The sequence below is a fragment of the Schistocerca serialis genome, chromosome 2 (genome assembly GCF_023864345.2).
Source record: "Schistocerca serialis cubense isolate TAMUIC-IGC-003099 chromosome 2, iqSchSeri2.2, whole genome shotgun sequence".
Lineage (NCBI taxonomy): Eukaryota > Metazoa > Arthropoda > Insecta > Orthoptera > Acrididae > Schistocerca > Schistocerca serialis.
This window is the reverse complement of record NC_064639.1, coordinates 398,949,491-398,971,533: the sequence shown is the minus strand read 5'-3', so window position 1 is coordinate 398,971,533 and position 22,043 is coordinate 398,949,491. Positions and strand designations below refer to the sequence as shown.

The 22,043-nt window shown below is 39.8% G+C and overlaps 1 protein-coding gene across 5 annotated transcripts in view; it reads left to right on the top strand.

The window, feature by feature from the left end:
* The window catches only part of LOC126457226 (uncharacterized), a 204,656-nt gene that overhangs the window by 64,618 nt on the left and 117,995 nt on the right, over nucleotides 1-22,043 (top strand). For all 5 annotated transcript variants that reach the window (XR_007585451.1, XM_050093354.1, XM_050093355.1 and 2 more), the window contains 3 exons: nucleotides 6,779-6,929; nucleotides 17,533-17,899; nucleotides 18,383-20,914. Coding sequence is in view for 4 of the 5 variants with exons in the window: in XM_050093354.1 (XP_049949311.1) it covers nucleotides 6,779-6,929; nucleotides 17,533-17,899; nucleotides 18,383-20,914 (3,050 nt within the window). In the remaining variant the exon portion in view is untranslated. The remainder of the gene's footprint in view (nucleotides 1-6,778; nucleotides 6,930-17,532; nucleotides 17,900-18,382; nucleotides 20,915-22,043) is intronic.

Sequence of the window (22,043 nt, the reverse complement as noted above, 5' to 3'; positions counted from 1 at the left end):
CTTGTATCGAATGGCAGTCCATTTCCTTATTTACTAATAAACACACAATAATATTTAGAAAAATCACTACATATATTTGCTGCCTATTATTCAGATTTGGGCAGTCCATTTCGCATCTTTTTATCACATCACCTGCACCACACTTACAATTCTCCTTTGACTATTTATCTGCCCTCTTTGGTGTTTGGCAGTCCTTTATATTATGACTCATATACTGCCCACTTTGATTTTTGGCAGTCTCATCTTTTATTTGGCTTGCAGCATTTACCCTTTCTTTTCAGCCCTTTTCTCCATACATCTTTACATTTATAGTACATTTGGTAATCTGAAACTCACATAAGTACATTAGCACACTGACATTGGTATACATACATTTACAAAGGTTTGTTACATTTGGAATAAAATAGTTTGAGCATTAGATCCAGCACATTTACTGCAGATTGCTTTCTGATTGTACTTAGGTTACTCACTCCTAGGAACATAGTTTCAGGTCCACAACGTTTCTTACACCTAAAGGTCTTTTGGATTTTGGGTAGATCAGGTAGTAAGCATTATCGTGTGGAATGTTCTGTATTATATACGGTCCATTATAAATGTATTTAAATTTGGAAATTTCATGGTTCAGTTCACTAGATTTTTCGTGGGTTTTTAAAAGAACATAATCCCCAATTTTGAATTTTGAAACTTTCAGATTTTTATATGTCTTTTAGATCTAGATTCAGCTTTTTGCTTTGCCCTTTTTCTGACTAATTCTTTCTTTTGACTCAACCCCAAGCTTGTACAAGGTGGAAACTCTAGTTTTTCCTCAATTAAACTTTTACTTCTGCTGCCTAATAAAATTTCTTCCGGTGGGAATCCAGTAGTTTCATGATGTACTGTGTTCATGACGTTCTCAAAGCCCAATATAAATCTGCCCCAGACTCTAAATCATGCCCCTTCCTGTCACTCTCATCTATTAACCTCTTGACACGGTACATTTCATACATGTTTGTCAAACCATCATTCCCTTGGTCGATCTCCAACAATAAAGAACCAATTTCTGAATCGGCCACCTTCCCATTTTCCTCAAATTTTATTTCCAAATTCATAGATGCATTATTAATTTTGACCACTTCCCGGCTACAATCAATAACAACTTTTTCTTTATCTAGCCTATCTATACCCAGAATCATTTCAGTACTCAAGTCTGGCACAACCAAAAAGTCGTGTTTAAACTTTTGTCCTACTAAATTCAACCAAGATCTGGTTCTTTACCGGCTTGCTAGTCTTGCCAGTAGCACCAACAATTTTTACACCAGTCACTGACATAATTACTAGTCGAGGCTTATCACAGATGTGTTCGAAAAACGATTGGGAGATCGCACTTATCTGAGATCATGTATCAAGAAGTACTTGCAATTTCACATTATAAATTTCAACTGGTATTATAGTTTGTTTAACCGTCAAATGCCTTTCATTGTTGTGTTCTTCCCTAAGCAAATCCGGGTCGACGATAACATCGTCCCAAGATATGCTTTTGACCTGCACATCACCTATATCTGGCGGTTTCTTTGGTTCCCGGAGCTCAAAGTCATCACATACTTGAACTCTTTGTAACATTGACACTGAGTCGTCCGGTGGCTCCTTTTTTCTGTGTTCATTCTCAACATCTGGGTTTTGTTTTGAAACTTCGTCATCAGTAAGTACGATATCGCAATTAGCTGTATTCCCATTATTTTCACTAGTACCGAATTACTCGTCATCTGAACTATCGTCAGAATCCGACCATTCTGGATCGCTTTCAGGTTCCAACATAAAAGCTTTTCTGAGACAGGCACTAAGTTCTTCCTCTGCATTTTCGTCAAGCTTTGACTTTAACTCAGTATCCTCTTTTGACAAAACGACCTCATTATCAGCTTTACTCACATCCACTGTTACTTCATATTTAGCGTAATCCTCGTGGACTTCCATTACTCATAGGTAATTACCTGCCCCTTCCCCACGGTGCCTTTCGGTAACCGCTTGTACTGTTGGCGGATCATTAACAGAAGTTACTTCCTCGTCAATGATTAGGATTTCATCCTCCAATTCCTTCCTATCTTTAACCTTCGTCCTATCGGCAGCACGCTTACTTTGCGCGGCACTATTTACTCTCTCCTCCAAATTTGGGCCACGTCACCTTATCGACATCCCTACTATTTCCTTTTTCACTAATTAACCTCCTTGCCTCATATTCCTTCTTAAAATCCTCCCACTCACACTGCTTGAGGCCCTTGTACAGATCATCGATCTGCACACGCCAATCAGTTACTTCTGCTAATTAGCATTCTCGCCATTTACTTCATTACTAACACTGCTAACCGCACCTCTCTGTGTATCCACTGTTCCATCTACTATTTCCTTCGCCACGGAATTACCACACGTAATGTATTCACCAGCTCTTACGGCAATGTTTGTACCTAATTCTGCCGCATTGCTAGTGGCTTCTCTCTGAACAGCTGTTCTGCTAGGCTGGGCCGTTGCCCTCTGATGCTCCACTCGCCTGCTAACATGTATCGCTTTGCGCGGTGAAGATGAGTCATCTACGCTCGCACCTGACGCTTGTTTCGCAACAACACGTTGCGTCGTTCCACGCCTGTCTTTAAGCTGTCTCATAACTTTACTGTCAGTCCGGTAATGTTTCTTAAATTGGGGCTGGTATGTTCTGTCCGCTACCGTTTGGCCCGCAACGTTCGCGGAAATCAGTTTCCCGCGTCGTTATTATTTTGCGTGGTGTGTCCTCTACCGCGACCTGGATAACTCCCTCTTCCTCTGCCTCTACCTCTCTGTATCATGTTGACGCAAAACCCATCGCCGTCATTTCTCTCGTCATTATTGCGGTTATTCCTGTTACTAAAATTCTGATAATTGGCACGACTTTCGCGCCAGTGCTCTTCGTCTTCGACCCTTTCGAGAAAAGCTTGGAAGCTGCGATGATTGCTTCCCACATCTCTCTTCGAATCTTCTGGAAGCTTTTTATGTAACTCCCACATGATTTCAGAATCGGATCTTCTCCCTATTAAATGTGTCAACTTTCGGTACTAATATTCGCAGAAATCTTTCAAAGAATTCCTGCCCCTGTTATCATGAAGTTCGGCCATGATAAATTCGTGCCACAAATGATCCTGTTTTTGTTCGGACCAGTATTCTTCTGTAAACTTTTGTTTAAACTCTTCGAACATCATTAGTTCAGTATTCAAGTTAATTCCCCAGCGCTTAGCGTCACCTGCTAAGGCGCTAATTACTACGTTTATCTTCTCCTGACCAGACAAGTGTTCAGGAAACATCCTCTCGCAATTTTTGATGAAATCTAACGGATGCCATCCATTATGTTTCCTGGCGGAATCGAAGCGCTCCTCACCTTCCAACAGCTTCGTAAGTGGCGTGCCATTACAGACAACACCAAGCCTATCTTTGATTTTACTCTCAAGATCGAAAATTTTGCCTTGAATTTTCGATGTATTTTGTTCACACTTTTGTACACGTCTGGTAACTTTTTTGCCTAAATTTCTTTCAGTATCTGAAACTGCCTTTTTCAACTGTAATATTCCATGTTGGCATTCGTTTACGATCTCAGTTTTAAGACCGAAAACTTTTTCGTCTACTTTTGTTTCAACTAGAGGCTCTACTTTCTCTTGGATGTTGAGAATTTCAACATCAAACCTACTGTTAATGTCGTCAATTTCCCCCTGCATAGTATTCATATTTTTATTAATTGCGTCAATTTCAGACTTCATAGTATTTACTGCAGAACTTAAATTACCCACTTTTTGTTCTGCCTGTTCTATTTATTTACTAATTTTAATTCCTTGTTCTTCGACCTGTGCTTTAAGCTGACCAACTTGTGTTTTAAGCTGATCATTCTGTGTTTTGAGCTGATTACTTTGTGTTTTAAGCTGCTCGTCAACGTGTGTTTCAAGCTGATCATTCTGTATTTTGAGCGGCTCGCTCTTTCCTGCAAATTTGTTTGGTTAATTGTTCAAATAAATCGTTCGTGCTTAAAATTTTCACGCTGTTTTGTTCTACGAAATCGGTGTGTTCCGATCCTACTTCAAAATTTTCTTTCGGTTCTTTCTTTATCTGTGGTGAATCAAACATGTCAGTGGATTCATTCACATACCCACTATCATCTACAAAGTCACCCTCTACTTCCTGTTTTATTCCTTGCTGTGTTCTAGCCAATCTCGACATTTCAATCTGTTCGTTAACATGTTCGTGATATTGTATGTACGCCAATTGTCTTCCGCTGACGCCATCTGTTATCTGGCCGCGTAAACTCCTGTCATTGCCAGCCGCATCTTCCATTACGCTCGGCTCATTTACTGTGTTTACGTTCTTGTCCATACCGAACGCAAATTACACCTCAATACCGTACTTGACGTTCACTGCTATTTACTTTACTGAATAATATTGCAATTCGTGCCACTGAACATCCACTGTTTCCCGTTAATTTGTGACCGACAACAACTGGATGTCCTGTCACCGGGAGCCACTTGTAACGTGCGCGCGGGGCACACAATACTCATTAAAGCCTGTACTATGGTAAGTGAGTGGGGTTCACCTTACGAGGCAGGATTTTTGTATAGATATTGACCGCGTGTACCTGAAGGGTGGCAAATCAGACTTACTCCCACTCTGTAATAACAATGATACGTCAAGTAAATCCGAAATGCAACTACACGTCAGGACGGACAAGAAACAACACAGAAGATGCTACCAATTTGTTAATAATACGGTCGCCAGCCTAATTAGACATTAACTGAGTTTCTTTCCAGTACAAGTTGGTGTATATTCGTGCAAACCAACTCGTAGTAACCCTGCATAATATAGTAAATTTTAGAACCAGAAAATCTATTGAACTGATAGTTTCACATTCTGTACTGATATGGAAAAAACATAAATACATAACACTACACTATAATGTATACTACAAAACTTCGTACTGTCTTTTGATCTGATTAAAATCGGGCATAGGTTACCCTAGAAATAGTAATTTCGAGCCACAAACAAAATGTCAATTTTAATAAAGATAAAACACTGATAAATTTTGGCTTTTATATTGACTTTAACTTTTGCTGGTCAAATCAATTTAGAACACTTCAGAATTCAAATGAATAAAAAAAAAAAGGGGGGGGGGACACCATGAAACTGTTATGATCACTGTATAAAAAAAAATTAATTACTGACACCATTATGCGCTAAAGATTTCCAATATATGAGTTACTACTCTCTTTATCTTATTTCCTACTCATTTAAATACCTTTATACCTGTCTCGAAATAATTAAACTTCATTACTAAATCAATGTTAAAGTTATCCTCCAACTTTATCAGACCTTCGTTATTCATTTACTGATTCATTAACAAAACAGTTCTTGAAACACCATTCTAACATAGTTAGGTCTGCAAGTAATTATTATTAACACAAAATTTAATTTTTCATTTCGGGACACTCGGATTGCACAACATTTGGAAAGGACCCTATCTAGGTTAGTTGTGAGGATAATTAAATGATAGGAAAGTTCTGGTAAAATTTAAGTTGTTATTGAACAGTATGGAACAAAAGTAACACTGGTCCATACGAATACAGTACTAAAAGTTTCAACCTGTTCGTATCGATGCGGCGGTTGGCAGGCGGCGAGATGGCGAGGCACAAAGCACGCATACAATCACAGCTATGGCTCTTGACGTATCGGCACTTTATTTCTTCATAGCGTCGCAATACTTTTCCATTTAGTGCCAATGGAATTTTGCCATGCTGTATGGGTGTTGGAACGGCATACCCGAGGCTCAGTGAAACTACGTCTTCCAGGAGAGCCTCCTCGCTCCAGAACGTGTTGCTCAGACCAGTGCCAAACTCCAACTGCTACTGCTGAGCCCGTTGTGCCGTACAGTACCCGCGTGCATTTTTCCGCGCTCGCCTGTCATCCACCTTTTACCGCTCCCCTTCAGACAGGGTATTTACCCGAGGTTTTGCATTCTACTTATCCTAACACATTGTCTACGTATGGACCAGACGCACAGTTACAATTTCAATCATGTTACAACAGTTTCAACATTTGTTACCTTTCAATTCTATTACAATATTGCTTGACATTTGACATAAACATTAATATTAACATTGAAATTTGTTTACAGTTTTCTTAACACAGTGACATGAAACAAAAAAAAAAAAAAAAGAAATGACATCAGAACATCGATTACACTAATTTATCGAAAAATCAGATGGAAAAAAAAATTACTTATATGTACAATAGTACAGCGATGTTGTTGTTACACCGTTTACTGAGAAATAAACTCCTGGTTCAGAAAAACATTAGGTTGGATCTTGGCATGTTTGTTCCTGATGAGTAGTAGAAAATTTTTTAAATGTTACAAGTTTGTAGCAGAATTGTTTCATTGAAATAGACTGTAATATTGTGTTAGGGGTTTCATGTGTAACTCCCCCCCCCCCCCCCCCCCCCCTCTCTCTCTCTCTCTCTCTCTCTCTCTCTCTCTCTCTCTCTCTCTCTCTCTCTCTCTCTCTCTCACACACACACACACACACACACACACACACGTTCTCCTAAAATTAACATCACCATTCAATTCACTATTGCATTTTGGTATAGTAACATTCAACATTCAGATTTAAATATAGAGCATTTACAACTATGTAGCTGGCTATACTTTCAATTTTATACAGTCATTACAAATAAATGTAAAAATGTGAGCTGTAATGTGGCATTGAAAATACCTTATAAAATTGTTTTCTTTCCACAGATTGAATTCTTCTGGTTTAAATAATGAATTTTTTGCTCGAGCATGTCTTGAGTGGCGAGAAAGGTTAGCTGAAGGTGAATTTACTCCAGAGAACCAACAAAGACTGAAAGCAGAAGCGGAGAAAGAAATGAGCCGTCTCGATCCGTGGAAGGTTAGTTATTCAGACTGAACAATTTGTAGTTACATATTTATCCACTCTTAATGCTGCTCTGGGATGATCATTGCTTTCAACATGACCAGCAATGCAAGGACATTATCTGAAACAAATATTGTATGAGAGTATCAAACCGTGGAAAGTCCAGGATGGAATAGCAAAACTTCTCTACCCACTTCCCAGCTCCCACTCCAGCACCACTCATGCTTTCTATTCTACCACTTCATCCACTAGCCCAGGCTGTTCCACAAGTGCCCCAGGGAGGAGGAGTGCTCGCTGTAGTGGCTTGGAGCCTGTGTAATGGGGGGTGAGGGGGGGTAGCAAAGCCACTGTGCTCAGGCCGGAACTCGTACAACAATCCATGGCAGTGGCAGCTGTGATCAGTTGCGGAAGTCCTGTGCCTTAATTGGAGGATACACTTCTATATATTGAGGGGATGGGTGAACGTCCAGAGTGCCTCACCTGTCATAAAGTATTTAATTCTGCCAAGGAGTAAAACATAAGGTGTCACTATACACATCTTCACGCAGCGCATTAAGAGTAGATAGAAGGCGAAGCATGCAGAGAGCTAGTAGCCAGGCTTAAGAACAACATACCAGGAGATGTAAGTTTGAAAAAGCATTCTTAGGACAGAAGTTATAGAAATGTGCAGCAGAGTTCATGTACTGTAATGTGTTTATACTTTTCTGTTGAATGACAGTGAAGAAAATGGAACTGAAATACAGTTTGAGCAAGGTACAGAGTTGCTCACATTATAGCTATGAGTGACAAGCTGTTTTCCATGGGACCTTTCATAAAATCATGCATGTTAGCGGTTGCAGAATGTTTGTTTCCAACGGAGCTGTGGTCATTTGAAGGGGTTTGCCTTTCAAAGCAAACAGTGTCTCGTTGAAACCTGGGCGTGACAACGAATTTAGTGAAACAGCTCAGGAGAAAATCCAAGAGCTTTGTTGCATTTATGCTAGCACTTGACAAAAGACTATGCTAAACTTCCAATATTTGTGGTTGGTGTCAATATAGAGCTGCAAGTAATGGAGAAACTTCTGGATGTGGTACAACGAGATTACACAGCAACAGGACTTGATGTTTTTGAAGCTGTTATGAGTTGGTGGACAACATGAATTTGTCTTGGGATAAGCCTCATTCTGTAGCCACAGATGGTGCTCCATAAATGATCAAGCATTGTCAAGGTTTCACTTCTCATTTAAAACATGAACTCAAGAATGAATTCAAGAAAAAATATTTTGCTGCTCATTGTTTCATTCTCCAAAAGACACTACATTCTCAACTATTGGATTTAGATGGTATGATGAAAGTCATAAAATGTGTGATTTTTGTATGGTGTCACGTTATAAATCGCCTCCATTTCAAAGAACTCCTGAAAGATATGGAAGCAGAGTATGGGACATACCTTACCACAGCACAGTTCCTTGGCTTAGTCAGGGAAAAGTTCTTGATGTTTTCTTTACCATTCATGAGGAAATACCTCTTTTTTTCTCAAAATGAAAGGAGAAGAAACATACTGTCTGAAAGATATAAAATGGACATTAGAACTCTAGTATTCGAAACAAAAGTGCATATGAATTATTTAAATCGGTCAGGGCAAAGAGCAGCATTAGTAGACATGCAAGACCTAATCAGAGCATTCATGGAAAAGTTATGCTTGTTTGAGAAGCAGATAGGTGACGGAATTTTAACATTCTTCAATTGTCTGGCTTCTTTAAAACTACCGGAAGGTACCAGTTTTGGCGACTATCAAGCCAAGATAAAGCAGCTCATCATGTTCTTGAAACATGATTCCGACAGTTCAGCATTTTTAAAGTAGAAATGAAGTTGTTCAGCACTTCTGTCCCGGTTTCACGTGATGATTTACTGTTTGCACTCCAGTTTGAAGTTATTGGTTAGCAAAATTCAATTTTGATGAAAGACAGATACTGCAACATGCTTACATGCTTAATTTGTCACAGTAGTATCGTTCTTACACCAAAAAAAGGAAAAGTACCACAAAAATACCCCACACATCACGTGCTTGTTTGGATCTATGAATACTTGTGGGCAGCTTTTCTCAACAATGGAAAAAATAAAAACCAAGGTACGATCTTTTCTTTAGGATGCGACACTGAAGGCCATTCTCCACATTAACGCTGCGACACTTTGCTGTCAATATGAAAAACATGTATAATTTCAGACACCCAATAAACATATACAATTTCTTTTAAAACAAAACAGTTATTTCTCATTTATTTCCTTAACTTCCTGTATCCCCGAGGTAGTCATGTCACTGCATCATAGCTGCTAGGAGCATGTTGTTGGTGATCATGTAAGGTGCTGCAGGTGGATCAAAAGGCATGCCATGCCACCTGTCATACCATGTGTCACCGACCCATTTGATTGTTCACAGTGAGTGACAGTGCTCTGGAGCAGGGAGTGCTCCACAACTCAGCATGGAGCTCATGAGCTGGAACAGCCTGCACTAGCCTGTTCCACTTCTCTGTTTCTCTCCTATCCTCTCTCCCATTTTTGCTCCCTTTCTCCCGCCTCTCCAGCAGCCAGTACTATGGGGCACCTGCTCTGCAACTAGCAGCCCTGTCCTGTCCCCATCGTGTCCCTGCAGGCTCTCTTCCATCCCTACCCTGCTATCCTTTCTCCCCCCCCCCCCCTCCCCTCCATATGTCTGCTCCTTATCCCCACAGCCTATCTCGTATTACTGCTCATTTCAGATGCAGTTAAGAGTCCACAGTTGGACAACAGCAGCTGTGTGTGAGAGCTGTGCTTGTGTGTATGTATATATGCTTTCTGTTTCCGAAGAAGGTGTTTTGGCCAAAAGCTTAAATGTTCAGTAGTCTTTTCATTGTGCTTGTCTGCACTCAATGCCTCCTCTATGTTTATGAACGTTATTGTATGTTAGCATTCGTGACAACAGATTTCATGTAGGGAAAAAAAGCCTCTTTCATTGTGCAGCATTTGCAACTTCATATTGTGCTAACAAAATCTCTACTCCAGGAATGTTGTTCTACTGTAATTGTATGATTTGTGTTTCTGGTCCAATCTTTTAACCCATATTAGTTGTATTTCTGTTATGTATAAGTGTCAGTCAAAAAGTTTCCATGTGAAGGCCATACAGTAAAAAATTGGTAAGCCAGTCAGGCAAAATTGCTGTGAGCATTGAGACAATCATCCAATTGACCCACCAAGTTGAAGGTACCCATTTTGTAAAACACTGTGCCCTGCTGCATGAAGAAACCCAACACTGCCTGCTGCACATCCTCATCTGACAGGAAACATTGACACATTAAGGCCTTCTTCAAGAGACCGAAGGCATGATAATTCCATAGGAAGAGATCAGGACTATAGGACAGGTGCTTGAGTGTCTCCATTTCTGCATTACAACATTTTTGGTATGGGAACTTGCATCACCATGAAGCAGCAGCACCCAGCACGGAACTTGACATATTGTCCCATAAACATTCTTAATTCTCTGATGGATGTCTGCTGCTGTTTGTCTCTCGGCAGTCGAGAAAAGAAAAACAGCAAGTTGTTCCTGTTTGGGCCCATTGGGTAATAACTTTGCTATAGTTCACATTTACTGCATACGCATTTGAAAGATGAGTGCCTACATGTTGCGGCTTACATATGCACATTGGACTCGCTCTGCATTGCATATACACTACGGCTACGCCTGCAGATTGAAACTGTTTGATCTCCCCTTATGTTATCCCCTACGATAAATAACATACTGTAATCTCATAAAGAAATTATGCCAAGTAAAATGACGACATCTTCATATTTTCCCTGAGTTTGCCATGAATAAAGTGAAACAGTGATATGTGGAATGCAGTTTGCAGGTACTGCCCCAGTTGAAAAATCCACTGTTACATATAGGAAAGAGAATATGTTGAGTGTGTATAGAGAGACATTTCTTCATTGTGTAATATATCTGCTTGACATAACTCTGAGAGCTTGTGATCACAAAGAAAAGTTGTGTGCAGTCTGATTAAAATTACTTGACAATTGACATCTGTCGCGTGCTGCTACAGGGTTGCCACATCAACTGCTGGCTACCACTCAGTTATAGGTGACACAGAAACGTGGCAGGTCACTTCACAAATGATGTTAATGTGTAATGCAGAGCAATGTTTGAAGTGGGTGTCCCAAGGTGTGAGATAAATGTGAAATGCCCTGTAGACAGCTGATTTTAAGTTACCTAATCACAACCTCATGTTGTGCAATGTATCCAAGAGAACAGTGGGCAACAATGTGCGGCATCAGTGAAATCTTAATCACATTGTCCATGGTGATTAAACCTAGACTCTGCGAGCAAACTCAAGGTAGAAAAAATTCAGTTTCAACGCTAAAAGCAAACTAATCTGTCATTGGTTACCTGTAACAATAAGAGCTGTCGCCTTACCAACCGATGAGTTTTCCTCATTGGCATGTGGTTGCAGATTATAGGCGACACAAGCAGATTCCAAACGAGAAAAGTGACAGGAAGAAACGTAAGAGCAAATATAATAGTTGGTATGATAATGAAAATGACGGCAAAGAATTACAAATAGAATAAATTACATTTTAAACAATTAATAGAAAAAATTACAATGAACTCTTGATTAGAGGTAGAAATAAAAAAAGAAATGTGGGGCTTATGACGAAATTCAAAGCTGTGACCTCTTACATATTGGGTTAATATGATAATCAATGATGATCCAGTTGCAACGATGAACTGCAACATTCTAAATTTCGGCTTTATGAATGTTGTGAGAAGCTTTCTAATGCAAGCCGATCTCTGTGATTCTGTGATTATAATAACTGTGTCTGTGATGCTGAATTGCATCTTGGCTTTGGTTAGAGCTGTGAATGCCATGGGTGTATTTTATTTCCTTTTATTTTGTGTGTGCGTGCGTGTGCGTGCGCGTTGTTTCTGGTTCTGGTGTGTTATCAAATGTGATGAAATATGAAATAAAAGGACCAGACCTATGATTCAGGATCCAAACACATCAAGAAAGAAAGTCAGACAAGGAATTCAAAGTCAACTGATAATTGTTGTGGCAGTTTGGCAACGGCAAACAGTATGGGTGTGATGTTGAGTGCTCCGATTGCAGGAAACGAGTTCCAGCACATGTAGTGTCAACTATCAAGTAATTTTAATCAGACTATAGTATATGATTATAACGAATGAAAGAAATTGAAGGAAACACACATCTTTCAAATGGGGACTTTGGTGTTTAGTTAGAAGAGATCATGAATCTTGTTTTAACGTATTGGTTTATTTGTTTGCATCATAGAGTAAAGGAAACTTCTCTTTAGTTTTCTGTCCCGTAACAACTCTTCTGCTGCAGAAACCATAGTTGCTGCCGTCGTATCCTCGGATATATTGCACATTATAAGGTTGTGGTTAGGTTAGGACAGGTTTACATACAGAACTACAAAATGCATCATCTGCTACAGTTCATTCATTGATCACTTAAAATCTGCTGTCGAAAGAGCATATCACATTTCTGTTGCATCTCAGACTGGCCACTTTCAACATTGCTCTGTGCTGTACATTAACAGCATTTGTGAAGTGACCTGCCATGTTTCTGTGTTGCCTATAACCGAGTGGTAGCCAGCAGCTGATGTGGTAACACTGTAGTGGCATTTGTTTGACTTCGATTGTCAAGTAATTTTAATCAGATTGTACACAACTTTTCTTTGTTACCACAAGCTCTCAGAGGTGTTATGACAAGAAGATAATTGTGTGATGATTCATTTAAGGAGTTTCATGTGACCACTGAAATGTTTATATATTTGTTAACAATGTTAGGAAATTACAAGGAGACAGGTGAACCCAGAGTAATCATGCTTAGAAGTCCGAAGGAAAATGCTCATGGCCACCATGGATTTCTGAGAACAACTTGGAAACAAAGGAAGAACATTCTTTACAATAGTTAGATGAGGTCACTTGCGGTGGCTGCTTTGTCGTGAGGTAACCAATGTGCAAGTGGTACAGAGAAGATAGGGGTTTTTGAAATTTAGTTTTTAATTATAGTGCAACTTTGTATAAAACATTCTCAGGCTTCCTGCCGTGTCAGTTGAGGGAACTGACATGGAGAGAAGTCCAAGAATGTTTAATACAATAGTGCTGTCGCAAAATAATTTGTTCTCATAATCCAAAATAATTCGTTCTCATAATCCAACTATACTCATTAGTCAACATCATGTAGTAGTACTGTCTTGTGCCAATTTGAAGAATTTCAGTTACTTATTCTTAGGCAAAAATGCAAGTATTGTTGTAGGTGCACAAAGGAATAATTGCAGTCAAGTCGAGTGGAAATGATAACTTGTTTACTCTGGGTAATTACAAGAATGGATAACAGTACAGTTTATGTTACAGCTGTGATGTGAGTTTCAGGAAAAACTAACACTATCAAATAACTCGTGGAAGGTCCATCATGAAACCCTAGCACGGCATAACCCAAATTCGAGGTCGGCACTCTCTGAAGCCGTTGCTGGAACAACATGTTTCAGTGGTGGCGACATTATAGTCTCAACAATGTTTCATGGTATTAATCCATTTGTAACAAATGTTTGGTCATTTTGTTTAAAAATCCACCTCAAATCACTTTGACGTACAACTAATGGTTGCCTTTCCTTTGGAGAGTGATATTAAAAACTCAAAATAACATACATTCTTACATGGTTAGAAGTATGCTTGAATGACTAGAATAGACAAAGACTGGAAAGAACTTGCCTGTACCTCATGGATCTTAATGCAATCCATGTGATCACCTTGATCGTGTGTACTGTGTGAATTCTCTGTTGTGTACACAGCTAGTTGTGGGAATGACAGCAGACAGTCTGATACCTAATGACTTTTGAGATTTGTAGACACCTGTACCCAAGAATATCACTAAAAGAATAATGCATAAAATAAGCAGGATTGGTGTGTAGCGTGCAGAAATACACAGTGAAAAACAATTAGCAGTAGCCCAAACGTACATGCTTTTGATAGCAGTGAGACTGATTATCAATTATCAAAAGCATTTGCCTGAGTAAATGGAGGTGTGAAGGGTATAGGGAAGGACGCACGAGTCAAGGCGGTGGCAGTAGAGTGTTGTGTGGCAGATCTTTCACCAGATGACTTAGCGGCTGGACAACTATATGAAAAGAGTTCAGAGAGTAGAGCGTATAGGAGATAGAGGGAAGAAGGAAGGAAGGGAGTAGAAGAAATGAGAGGAAAGTGATGGTGAAGAGAGGGATGGGGAGGGGAGTGAGTAAGGGAGAGTTGTGGAAAAAAGCAGGACGTGGGACATGAGAGGGGAGGGGGTGGGGAGGAAGAGAGAGAGGGAGAGAGAGAGAGAGAGAGAGAGAGAGAGAGAGAGAGAGAGAGAAACCTGTATCGGGCAGGGGGAGGAGGGAGAGGGGAGAGTAGTGGATTGGAGTGTGTGCAGGATATGCTGGACAGACAGTTCCCACCTTCGTAGTTCAGAGCAACTTGAGCTGGAAAGGAGTATCTAAATGGCCTGTGTAGTGAAGCAACTGTTGAAGTCATTAGTGTTGGGGTGTGCAACATGTTTGGCAACTGAATGGTCAAGCTTAAGGTTTGCCACAGTTTGGCGGTGGTCTTTCATGTGAGTGGACAGTTAGTTGCTTGTCATGCTCACATGATGCTTTACAGTAATTGCAATGTATCTGATATGTAACATGGCTGCCTTCACATGTGGTTCTGACTTTTATTGTGTAGATCTCTGTGACTGGGCTGCAGTAGGAGATGGCAGGGGGATGTATAGGATAGGTCTTGCATTTTGTGCAGCCACAAGACAGTTGGGCGCAGTACTGGGAACAGGATTGGAGTGGGGATGGACAAGGATATTCTGTAGGCTTGGTGAGCGACAAAACGTTACTTTGGGTGATGTGGATAGGATTTTGCGTGGGACATCCCGCATCTTAAGGCACGACAAAATGGAGTCCAAGCCCTGGTGAAGGGTGTGATTGAACTTTTCAAGGCCAGGGTGATACTGGGGGATTAGGAGTGGTGGTTGGTGGCTGGTTAAGTGGGTTACTGGTGTCAGAGCATGAGATGGCACAGGAGATCTGTTTATGGATTATAGGCCAGAATATTTTCCGCCAGTGAAAGCTCTGGTAAGATTATCCATATATTTCAACAACTCCTGCTTTCTACTGCAGGTGCAGTGTGCATGGGTGACAAGACTGTATGGAAGAGACTTTTTCACATCGAACGGGTGACAGCTATTGAAGGGGAGGATCTAAAGGTCTGGGCTTCGATGCCTTGTCAGTCCTTCAGTTTTTGTCTGTCACTTACCACTTTCTTTCATCTCTGGCAATGATTGCTGATGTGGAAAAAATGCCAAGTTGTACCATGGTCCAGAGTTCACATTAAACAGTAGGTCTCCCTACAGTGGGCTGGGTAAGTCATTTCAAAATTCATAGGAAGGCAAGCGCATATCACCTCCCAGTATGACCATGCCTTGTATAGCATTGTGGTGCTCAAACCAACCATTGACTTGATGACAGTGACAGTTTTGCCCCCCTCCCCCCCCCCCCCCCCCCCCCCTCCCTTTCACATAGCTGTGAGAGTATCGATTATCAATTTCTTGTTCGGTATGGGAATCTATAAGAATTTTGTGAATAGCATTTGTGAATTAATGAGTACATTTTTTGTGTGTGTAATGTTGTAAAATTTCAATATAAAATTGTTGATATGTATCATACATTCTGAAGTGCAAAGCATATTGGAAATGATTTGTGTTTGACTGCAGGTATTTCCTTATTACTGAAAACTCTTTTCTTTCATCTGCACACAGTTTTACAAATTTGTAGAAGTATTTTGTCTAACTACTAAAAAATCAGAGGAAAGAAAAAGCTATCAGATAGATTATGTTTAATTTATTAGCAGCATCCCAAGGTTTATGACAGTAATGGCTGCAGCACATAAAGCCCCCTTATGTATTTGTACATACTCTTTTCATAAATGATCAGTTAACTTACAGCAATAACATGAGTGAAGGATTTCATTGCATCTGATGCACAGGTGGCTATACCAGGAAATCATGTGCCTACAACCATTCTGTGTTGTGCATCCAATAATTATAGAGAACCACATGTAACAATTGTTAAGTAATAATAAGTCATTCAGTTTGAACACTATTTATTTAGCTCTGAGCAATTACAATTGGCTGTAATCAGTTAAATAATGCACTTTCCACTTAGCCACGTAGATCAGCTTGTTTCATTGTGATTTTGTTTGGAAAATATTAATTATTCTGTTGCTTCACACAGCTGTAAGACCTCTTTTGATATCCAAGGTTTGACTTCTTTTGATATCCAAGGTTTGACTTCTTTTGATATCCAAGGTTTGACTTCTTTTGATATCCAAGGTTTTAAACAATGTTACCTACAAAGAAATTCATTTTCCATGTACCACAAATAGCTGCCAGACACCTATCACTCAGCAGTCTTCAACTTGACAAAACCTAAGGATTTTTCACAATTTTCACAAAAATACTATCCATGAACTCTCTCTTATCTCCATGGCTCGAAACATATACCACTTTTAAACTATTCCTTTTTCAAAATTAACTTTTAACCGGGCTGGGGTACAACCATCACACTTAATATCTTGTCACCAACTCTAGGCATGCATTAGCATCTAGAACTTTCTGGTATATCAGTAATATCACAACTGCCAGAAATGAGCTGCTAATATCCATAGTTATAGTGGGATGCACGTGAGAAGGGAGCAGTGTGACATTCTGTGCAGGGAGAGAGGCAGAGAACACTTTGCAGTGGTGCCAGTGTGCTCTCTGTCTTAGTCCCATGTCTCACAGTGGAGCTACAGCCTACACCGGTAACTGGTAATGCAGTGTATCTGCTTCTGACTCTGCCTGTCAGAAATTTTGTGACCAGAAAACTTTTGTTCTAATTTTTTTATATAATACTTGTGTTTGCTTTATGCCATCCGTAATGAATTCTATACTGGCTGAGTAACTACACCATACTGAAACTAAAATGAAAATCAGTGCTAAATGTGTACATGCATCCCGATGCACTTTCTACAGGCAGACGGAGTAGAAAGAAGCTATTTGCTGGAGTAACATGTGGTACACTGCTCCTTATGTGTGCACCACTATAGTAAGGTTATCAGTAACTCTTACAAGCAGCAAACAGTAAAAATAACACATTTATTATTTATTTTAAAGTAATAAAAACTTTTTTGTTTAAATAAGTAAATTTATTTTTAAATTCCACTTTGTCCCAAAATAACTTTATTTGAATTTTGCGCTATGACATTTCAGATCCTGGTGACCCACCTTCAGATGCTTCTTTTCTTTTGAATCTACAGGCGTCTTTTTATATGGTCATTTGTACCAGTGTAGCAATGTCAACATATTTTTTAACCTGTAGTGTTAATTTGTGTAAGCTAAGAGTTAATTATGTTATATTAAACCAATTTGTATGTTTTTAGAATTAGTGTGCGTTGTTATGTAGGTACCAGAAAACCACACACAAAACACATGTGGAAGCTGTTGTTCATACATAAATTTTCTGTGGTAAAATTTTACCTTCTTTTTGTAATTCCTCATGTTACTACTTTTTGCTACAGCTTAAACACTTTGAACCTATTTGGGGTGAAAAGCAAGATGCGAGATCGGAAAATATACCTCTTATGCTTCCGAGTCCAGTAAGACCACCATTGAAAACAACTATAAAGCTAAGGCCATCAACATCAGTTGGTGGAGGACGTCACAGTAAACCTGTACAGACATGTGCAAGGCGATTAAGAACAGTTGGTGCAGTTACGAGAGCAATTGCAAGCTACAGGGAAGAGGTGGATAGTGCTGTAGCTTGTAAAGTAGCAGATTTGGCAGTAACCAGTAGCACAGAGAAGAGGAGCCTCGAAAGTCCGGAATGCTACTCTCAACGGACCTCAAAGAAGTTGAGAGCCTTGAGTCCACAGGAGTCAAAGAGTGGTAGGTGTTTTTCTTTTGTTACAACAGTTTTTCAGCAAGTAACTATGGCTGTCGCTCCAGTTCTCTGCTTATGTTACAATATTAAGCACTGTGATGATAAGGGTCCACATGCAATTCACTGCGTGCCAAGAGAAATTAAGAAAGTTTGGAAGCAAATCTCACTTCCATCTTCTACATTCATAAACTATTGCTGTGATGGAATATTGTAATGGTGGTTTCACTGTATGGTTGATTAGTGGTGAATGTTTAATGAAGTTGTGTTAGAAATTAAGATTATGGTAATTTTGTTTTTACTGGTTTTTGTTTCATTATATTTGTGATTTGGCATATCATTTTGTATGATTTGGTAAGGGCATGTAGTAACTGAATTCTTCAACAGTACCAGATTCTCTACTCAGTAGAGTTTTATCCATTAAGAGGTTGTTGTGGTCTTTTTTTATTTTAATGTGTCCTGTAACTAAATTTCTCTTTTCTAAATTTCAGATATTAGCTTTAATGAAGCTGCTCCAGCCAGTGTATCATGTGAAACTGATACTCCTGAAAGCAATTTGGAACTGGATCGTCCTAAAAGTAGCGCTGAGGAATTTGAAGATAATGAAGAAAAACTTGGTGTGCTCAATGAACTGAGTTTTAACAATGAAGTAGCACCATGTGATGTTCCAGAACATGAAACACTATCCGGTGAATGCATTGATGTGGCAGGTGAAACTGTTGATGTTCTGACATCTGACAAAGATGTGTTTCTTAAAGAATCCGTAGATTGTGACAGCCAGAGTACTACAGAAAGCAAAGAACAACACAGTAATCAGTACCTGACGGCTATGGAGTGTGAAGAAAATGATGTTCCAGAAGTTGTTGATACAAAGTTGTCTGAGAATGAAATCCAAGAAATAGTTGGTGGTTCATCAGATGTTCATATGCAACAAGAAAGTGAAATAAAAATTGAAGAATGCACAGTCAAGAATATTGCTAGTGGAACTGTGAGCTTAACTGAAATGCCAATTGAAATTAAAGTCAGTAATGAACATATAGATCTACTTGTTGAATTTAGTGAAGTTAAAAGTGAAAGCAGAGAGGAGGTTAGCAGTGGAACCAGAGAGGTTAGCAGTAGAAGCAGGGAGGTGGTTACCAATGGAAGTGTAGATGAGGTTAGCAGTGGAAGCAGAGAGGAGGTTAGCAGTGATGAGGTTAGCAGTGGAAGCAGGGAGGAGGTTAACATTGTAAGCAGAGAGGAAATTAGCTGTGGAAGCAGGGAGGAGGTTAGCAGGGGTCAGGTTGGCTCTGTTAGCCAAGATGAGGTTGGCTCTATTACCAGAGATGAGGTTGACTCCATTAGTGGAGATGAGGTTGGCTCTGTTAGTGGTGATGATTCTGGCTCTGTTAGCAGAGTTGAGGTCAGCTTTGCTAGCAGAGTTGACGTTGGCTCTGGTAGCAGAGTTGACGTTGGCTCTGGTAACAGAGTTGACGTTGGCTCTGGTAGCAGGGTTGACGTTGGCTCTGGTAGCAGGGTTGACGTTGGCTCTGGTAGCAGGGTTGACGTTGGCTCTGGTAGCAGGGCTGACGTTGGCTCTGGTAGCAGGGCTGACGTTGGCTCTGGTAGCAGGGCTGACGTTGGCTCTGGTAGCAGGGCTGACGTTGGCTCTGGTAGCAGGGCTGACGTTGGCTCTGGTAGCAGGGCTGACGTTGGCTCTGCTGGCAGGGCTGACGTTGGCTCTGCTGGCAGGGCTGACGTTGGCTCTGCTGGCAGGGCTGACGTTGGCTCTGAAAGTAGGGATGAGGTCAGCACTTTAAGCAGAGATGAGATTAGCGCTGTAAGCAGAGAGGAGTTTAATACTATAAGCAGAGATGAAGTTGAAAGTGAAAGTAAAGAGGACATTAAAAGTGAAAACAAAGGGGAATTATTTAGTGATAGTCATCTTTTCAGTGAGTTTGGACCAAGTTTTAAGTGTGATGAACAGGATACTAAATATGATATTAAAGACAATAAGTTAGATGTTAGTACGGACGTTCCTCTGGAATTGGAGTCTCAAATTTCTGTTGAGTGTGAGATGTGTGATGATATCGTAAAAAGTGAAGAATGTGACAGTCAAAATTTGACAGACTCGAAAACGAATGTGATGATTGAGCTTGTTACAAGAAGTGAGTTTTCTGTTGAGAAATGTGAAGCAGACAATACCAACAGAGGAATTATTGACTCTGAAATGGAAATGGTAACTGTGAATAGTGCTGTAACATTAGGGGATATAAAAGAAGAATTGAAAGAAGTGGACATTGCTAATAATGTGACCTCGCAGACATCTGATAGTGTTCCTTATGATCAGAACTGTGTTTCCCATGCTGGAACTGACAGTAGTGAATTGTTCGGTAGCTCAGGTGTTGTCACCAAAGTTGAAGTAACTGCCAGCCTTGAGGAAAGTGCGTGTGTACCAGGAAAACCATTGCACGCTGTGACTGTTGAACCCACAAGCTCTGAACCAGATATGAACAAAGTGGAAGATGATGACGATGACGACGACGATGATGAGGACGACGATGATGACGACGATGAAGAGGATGATGATGATGAAGAGGAGGAGGAGGAGGAGGAGGAGGATGAAGATGACGATGACGATGATGCAGAAGATGATGTTGAAGAAAATCAGACAGCCCTTTTTGCCACAACTGTTTCTAGTGGAGATGGCTGTTGCTGGGATGTTGATTCAAGTACAGAGGTGCCTATTGTTGCGTTGGAGGCAGTCCCAGTTCCTGTTCCTGTAGCATTAAGGGTAATTGAAGATGGAGAAGCTGCTGATGAAGTAGAAGTAATTCCAATGCAGGAGGAGCTGGAAGTGAGGTTAGAGGAAGGAACATTTCCTGTTGCTTCTGAGGACGGCCTATCAGTGGACTGGCCGTATGCCGTAAAGATGGATCCATCTATGGTAGCAGTAACATCGGACCAGGAGGGGCTGAATAAATCTGTGCAGTCACAGTATGCTGACTATCCAACAAGTCAAGGTGTAAAACTGGAATTAGAAGGTTTGTGTATTATTATTATTATTATTATTACTATTCTTATTATTAGTTATAATACCTACAAATATTTGGGAGATGGATTTGGTTTAACATGTGACAGTTTGAGATGAATTGTTAACCATCAGAATATTGTAATGGAAATGGCTACTACTGAGGTTCAAAAAGTTCATGGTGACTGCTTGTAAGAGTTAAATGACATTACACTTAATGCTTATATCAGTTTGTTATTTTTTACATCAGTTTGTTATTACCATCTGGTGTGTATGAATTGTATGGTGAATCGACAAAGAGTCTATGGGATCCAGAAACAGGTAGAGCCATCATTCCTTCCATAATGTCACAGAAATGCCTGTAAGAATTCTGTGGTAAAGAGGGGCGGAAATACTTTTGAAACTATTTAATCTTGTAAACATTCTGCCTAAAATCACCTGCTCAGCAAACTGTATAATCTTGTAAACATTCTATCTCAAATAATCTGCTCAGCTTAGTAGTTCAGATGTTTAATCATCATGGCATAGTAAACAAAAGAACCAATAGATTGCGCTGTTAGCTTTTTTTTTAACTCGGGGGCAGACTTATTTTTGAAAGTTTACATCAGTGACAGAATTAGATGCCATAGTCTTATACACAGTCAAATACAAATTAACATTGAATTTACCTGGCTAGGGTACACGGGTTTACTGGTTTTGCTTTGAATTTTAAAAACTTTACAACATTACTTGGTTGCTGTTGATGGGTTTTATTTACATCCTATGTTAGAAAAAAGCAAGTTTATTAAGTTTATTTGTGATTACATTTTGATAAAAATGCCTATTAAACTTGAATTTTTCTGGAGACAATAGAATAGCTAAAAGACAGAGGACTGTGCAGTCTTAGGAATACGATGAAGGTGAGACGTAACAGCATCTTGATAACATCAGGCTTTAACTCACTCTTTGGAAACTCCTTCCAAAAATAGGGCATGATGTAATTCTGATCGAAAGCATCATGTGTTATCTAGCTCATCAGAATCCTTCACTTACGGAGGCTTGATGTTAACTTCTCTCCAATGTAATGTCAAAGAAACTGAAATTTTGACGGGAAGAGGAACAAGTGAGTGGATTTATATACTGAATCCCACTTATTCCTAAAA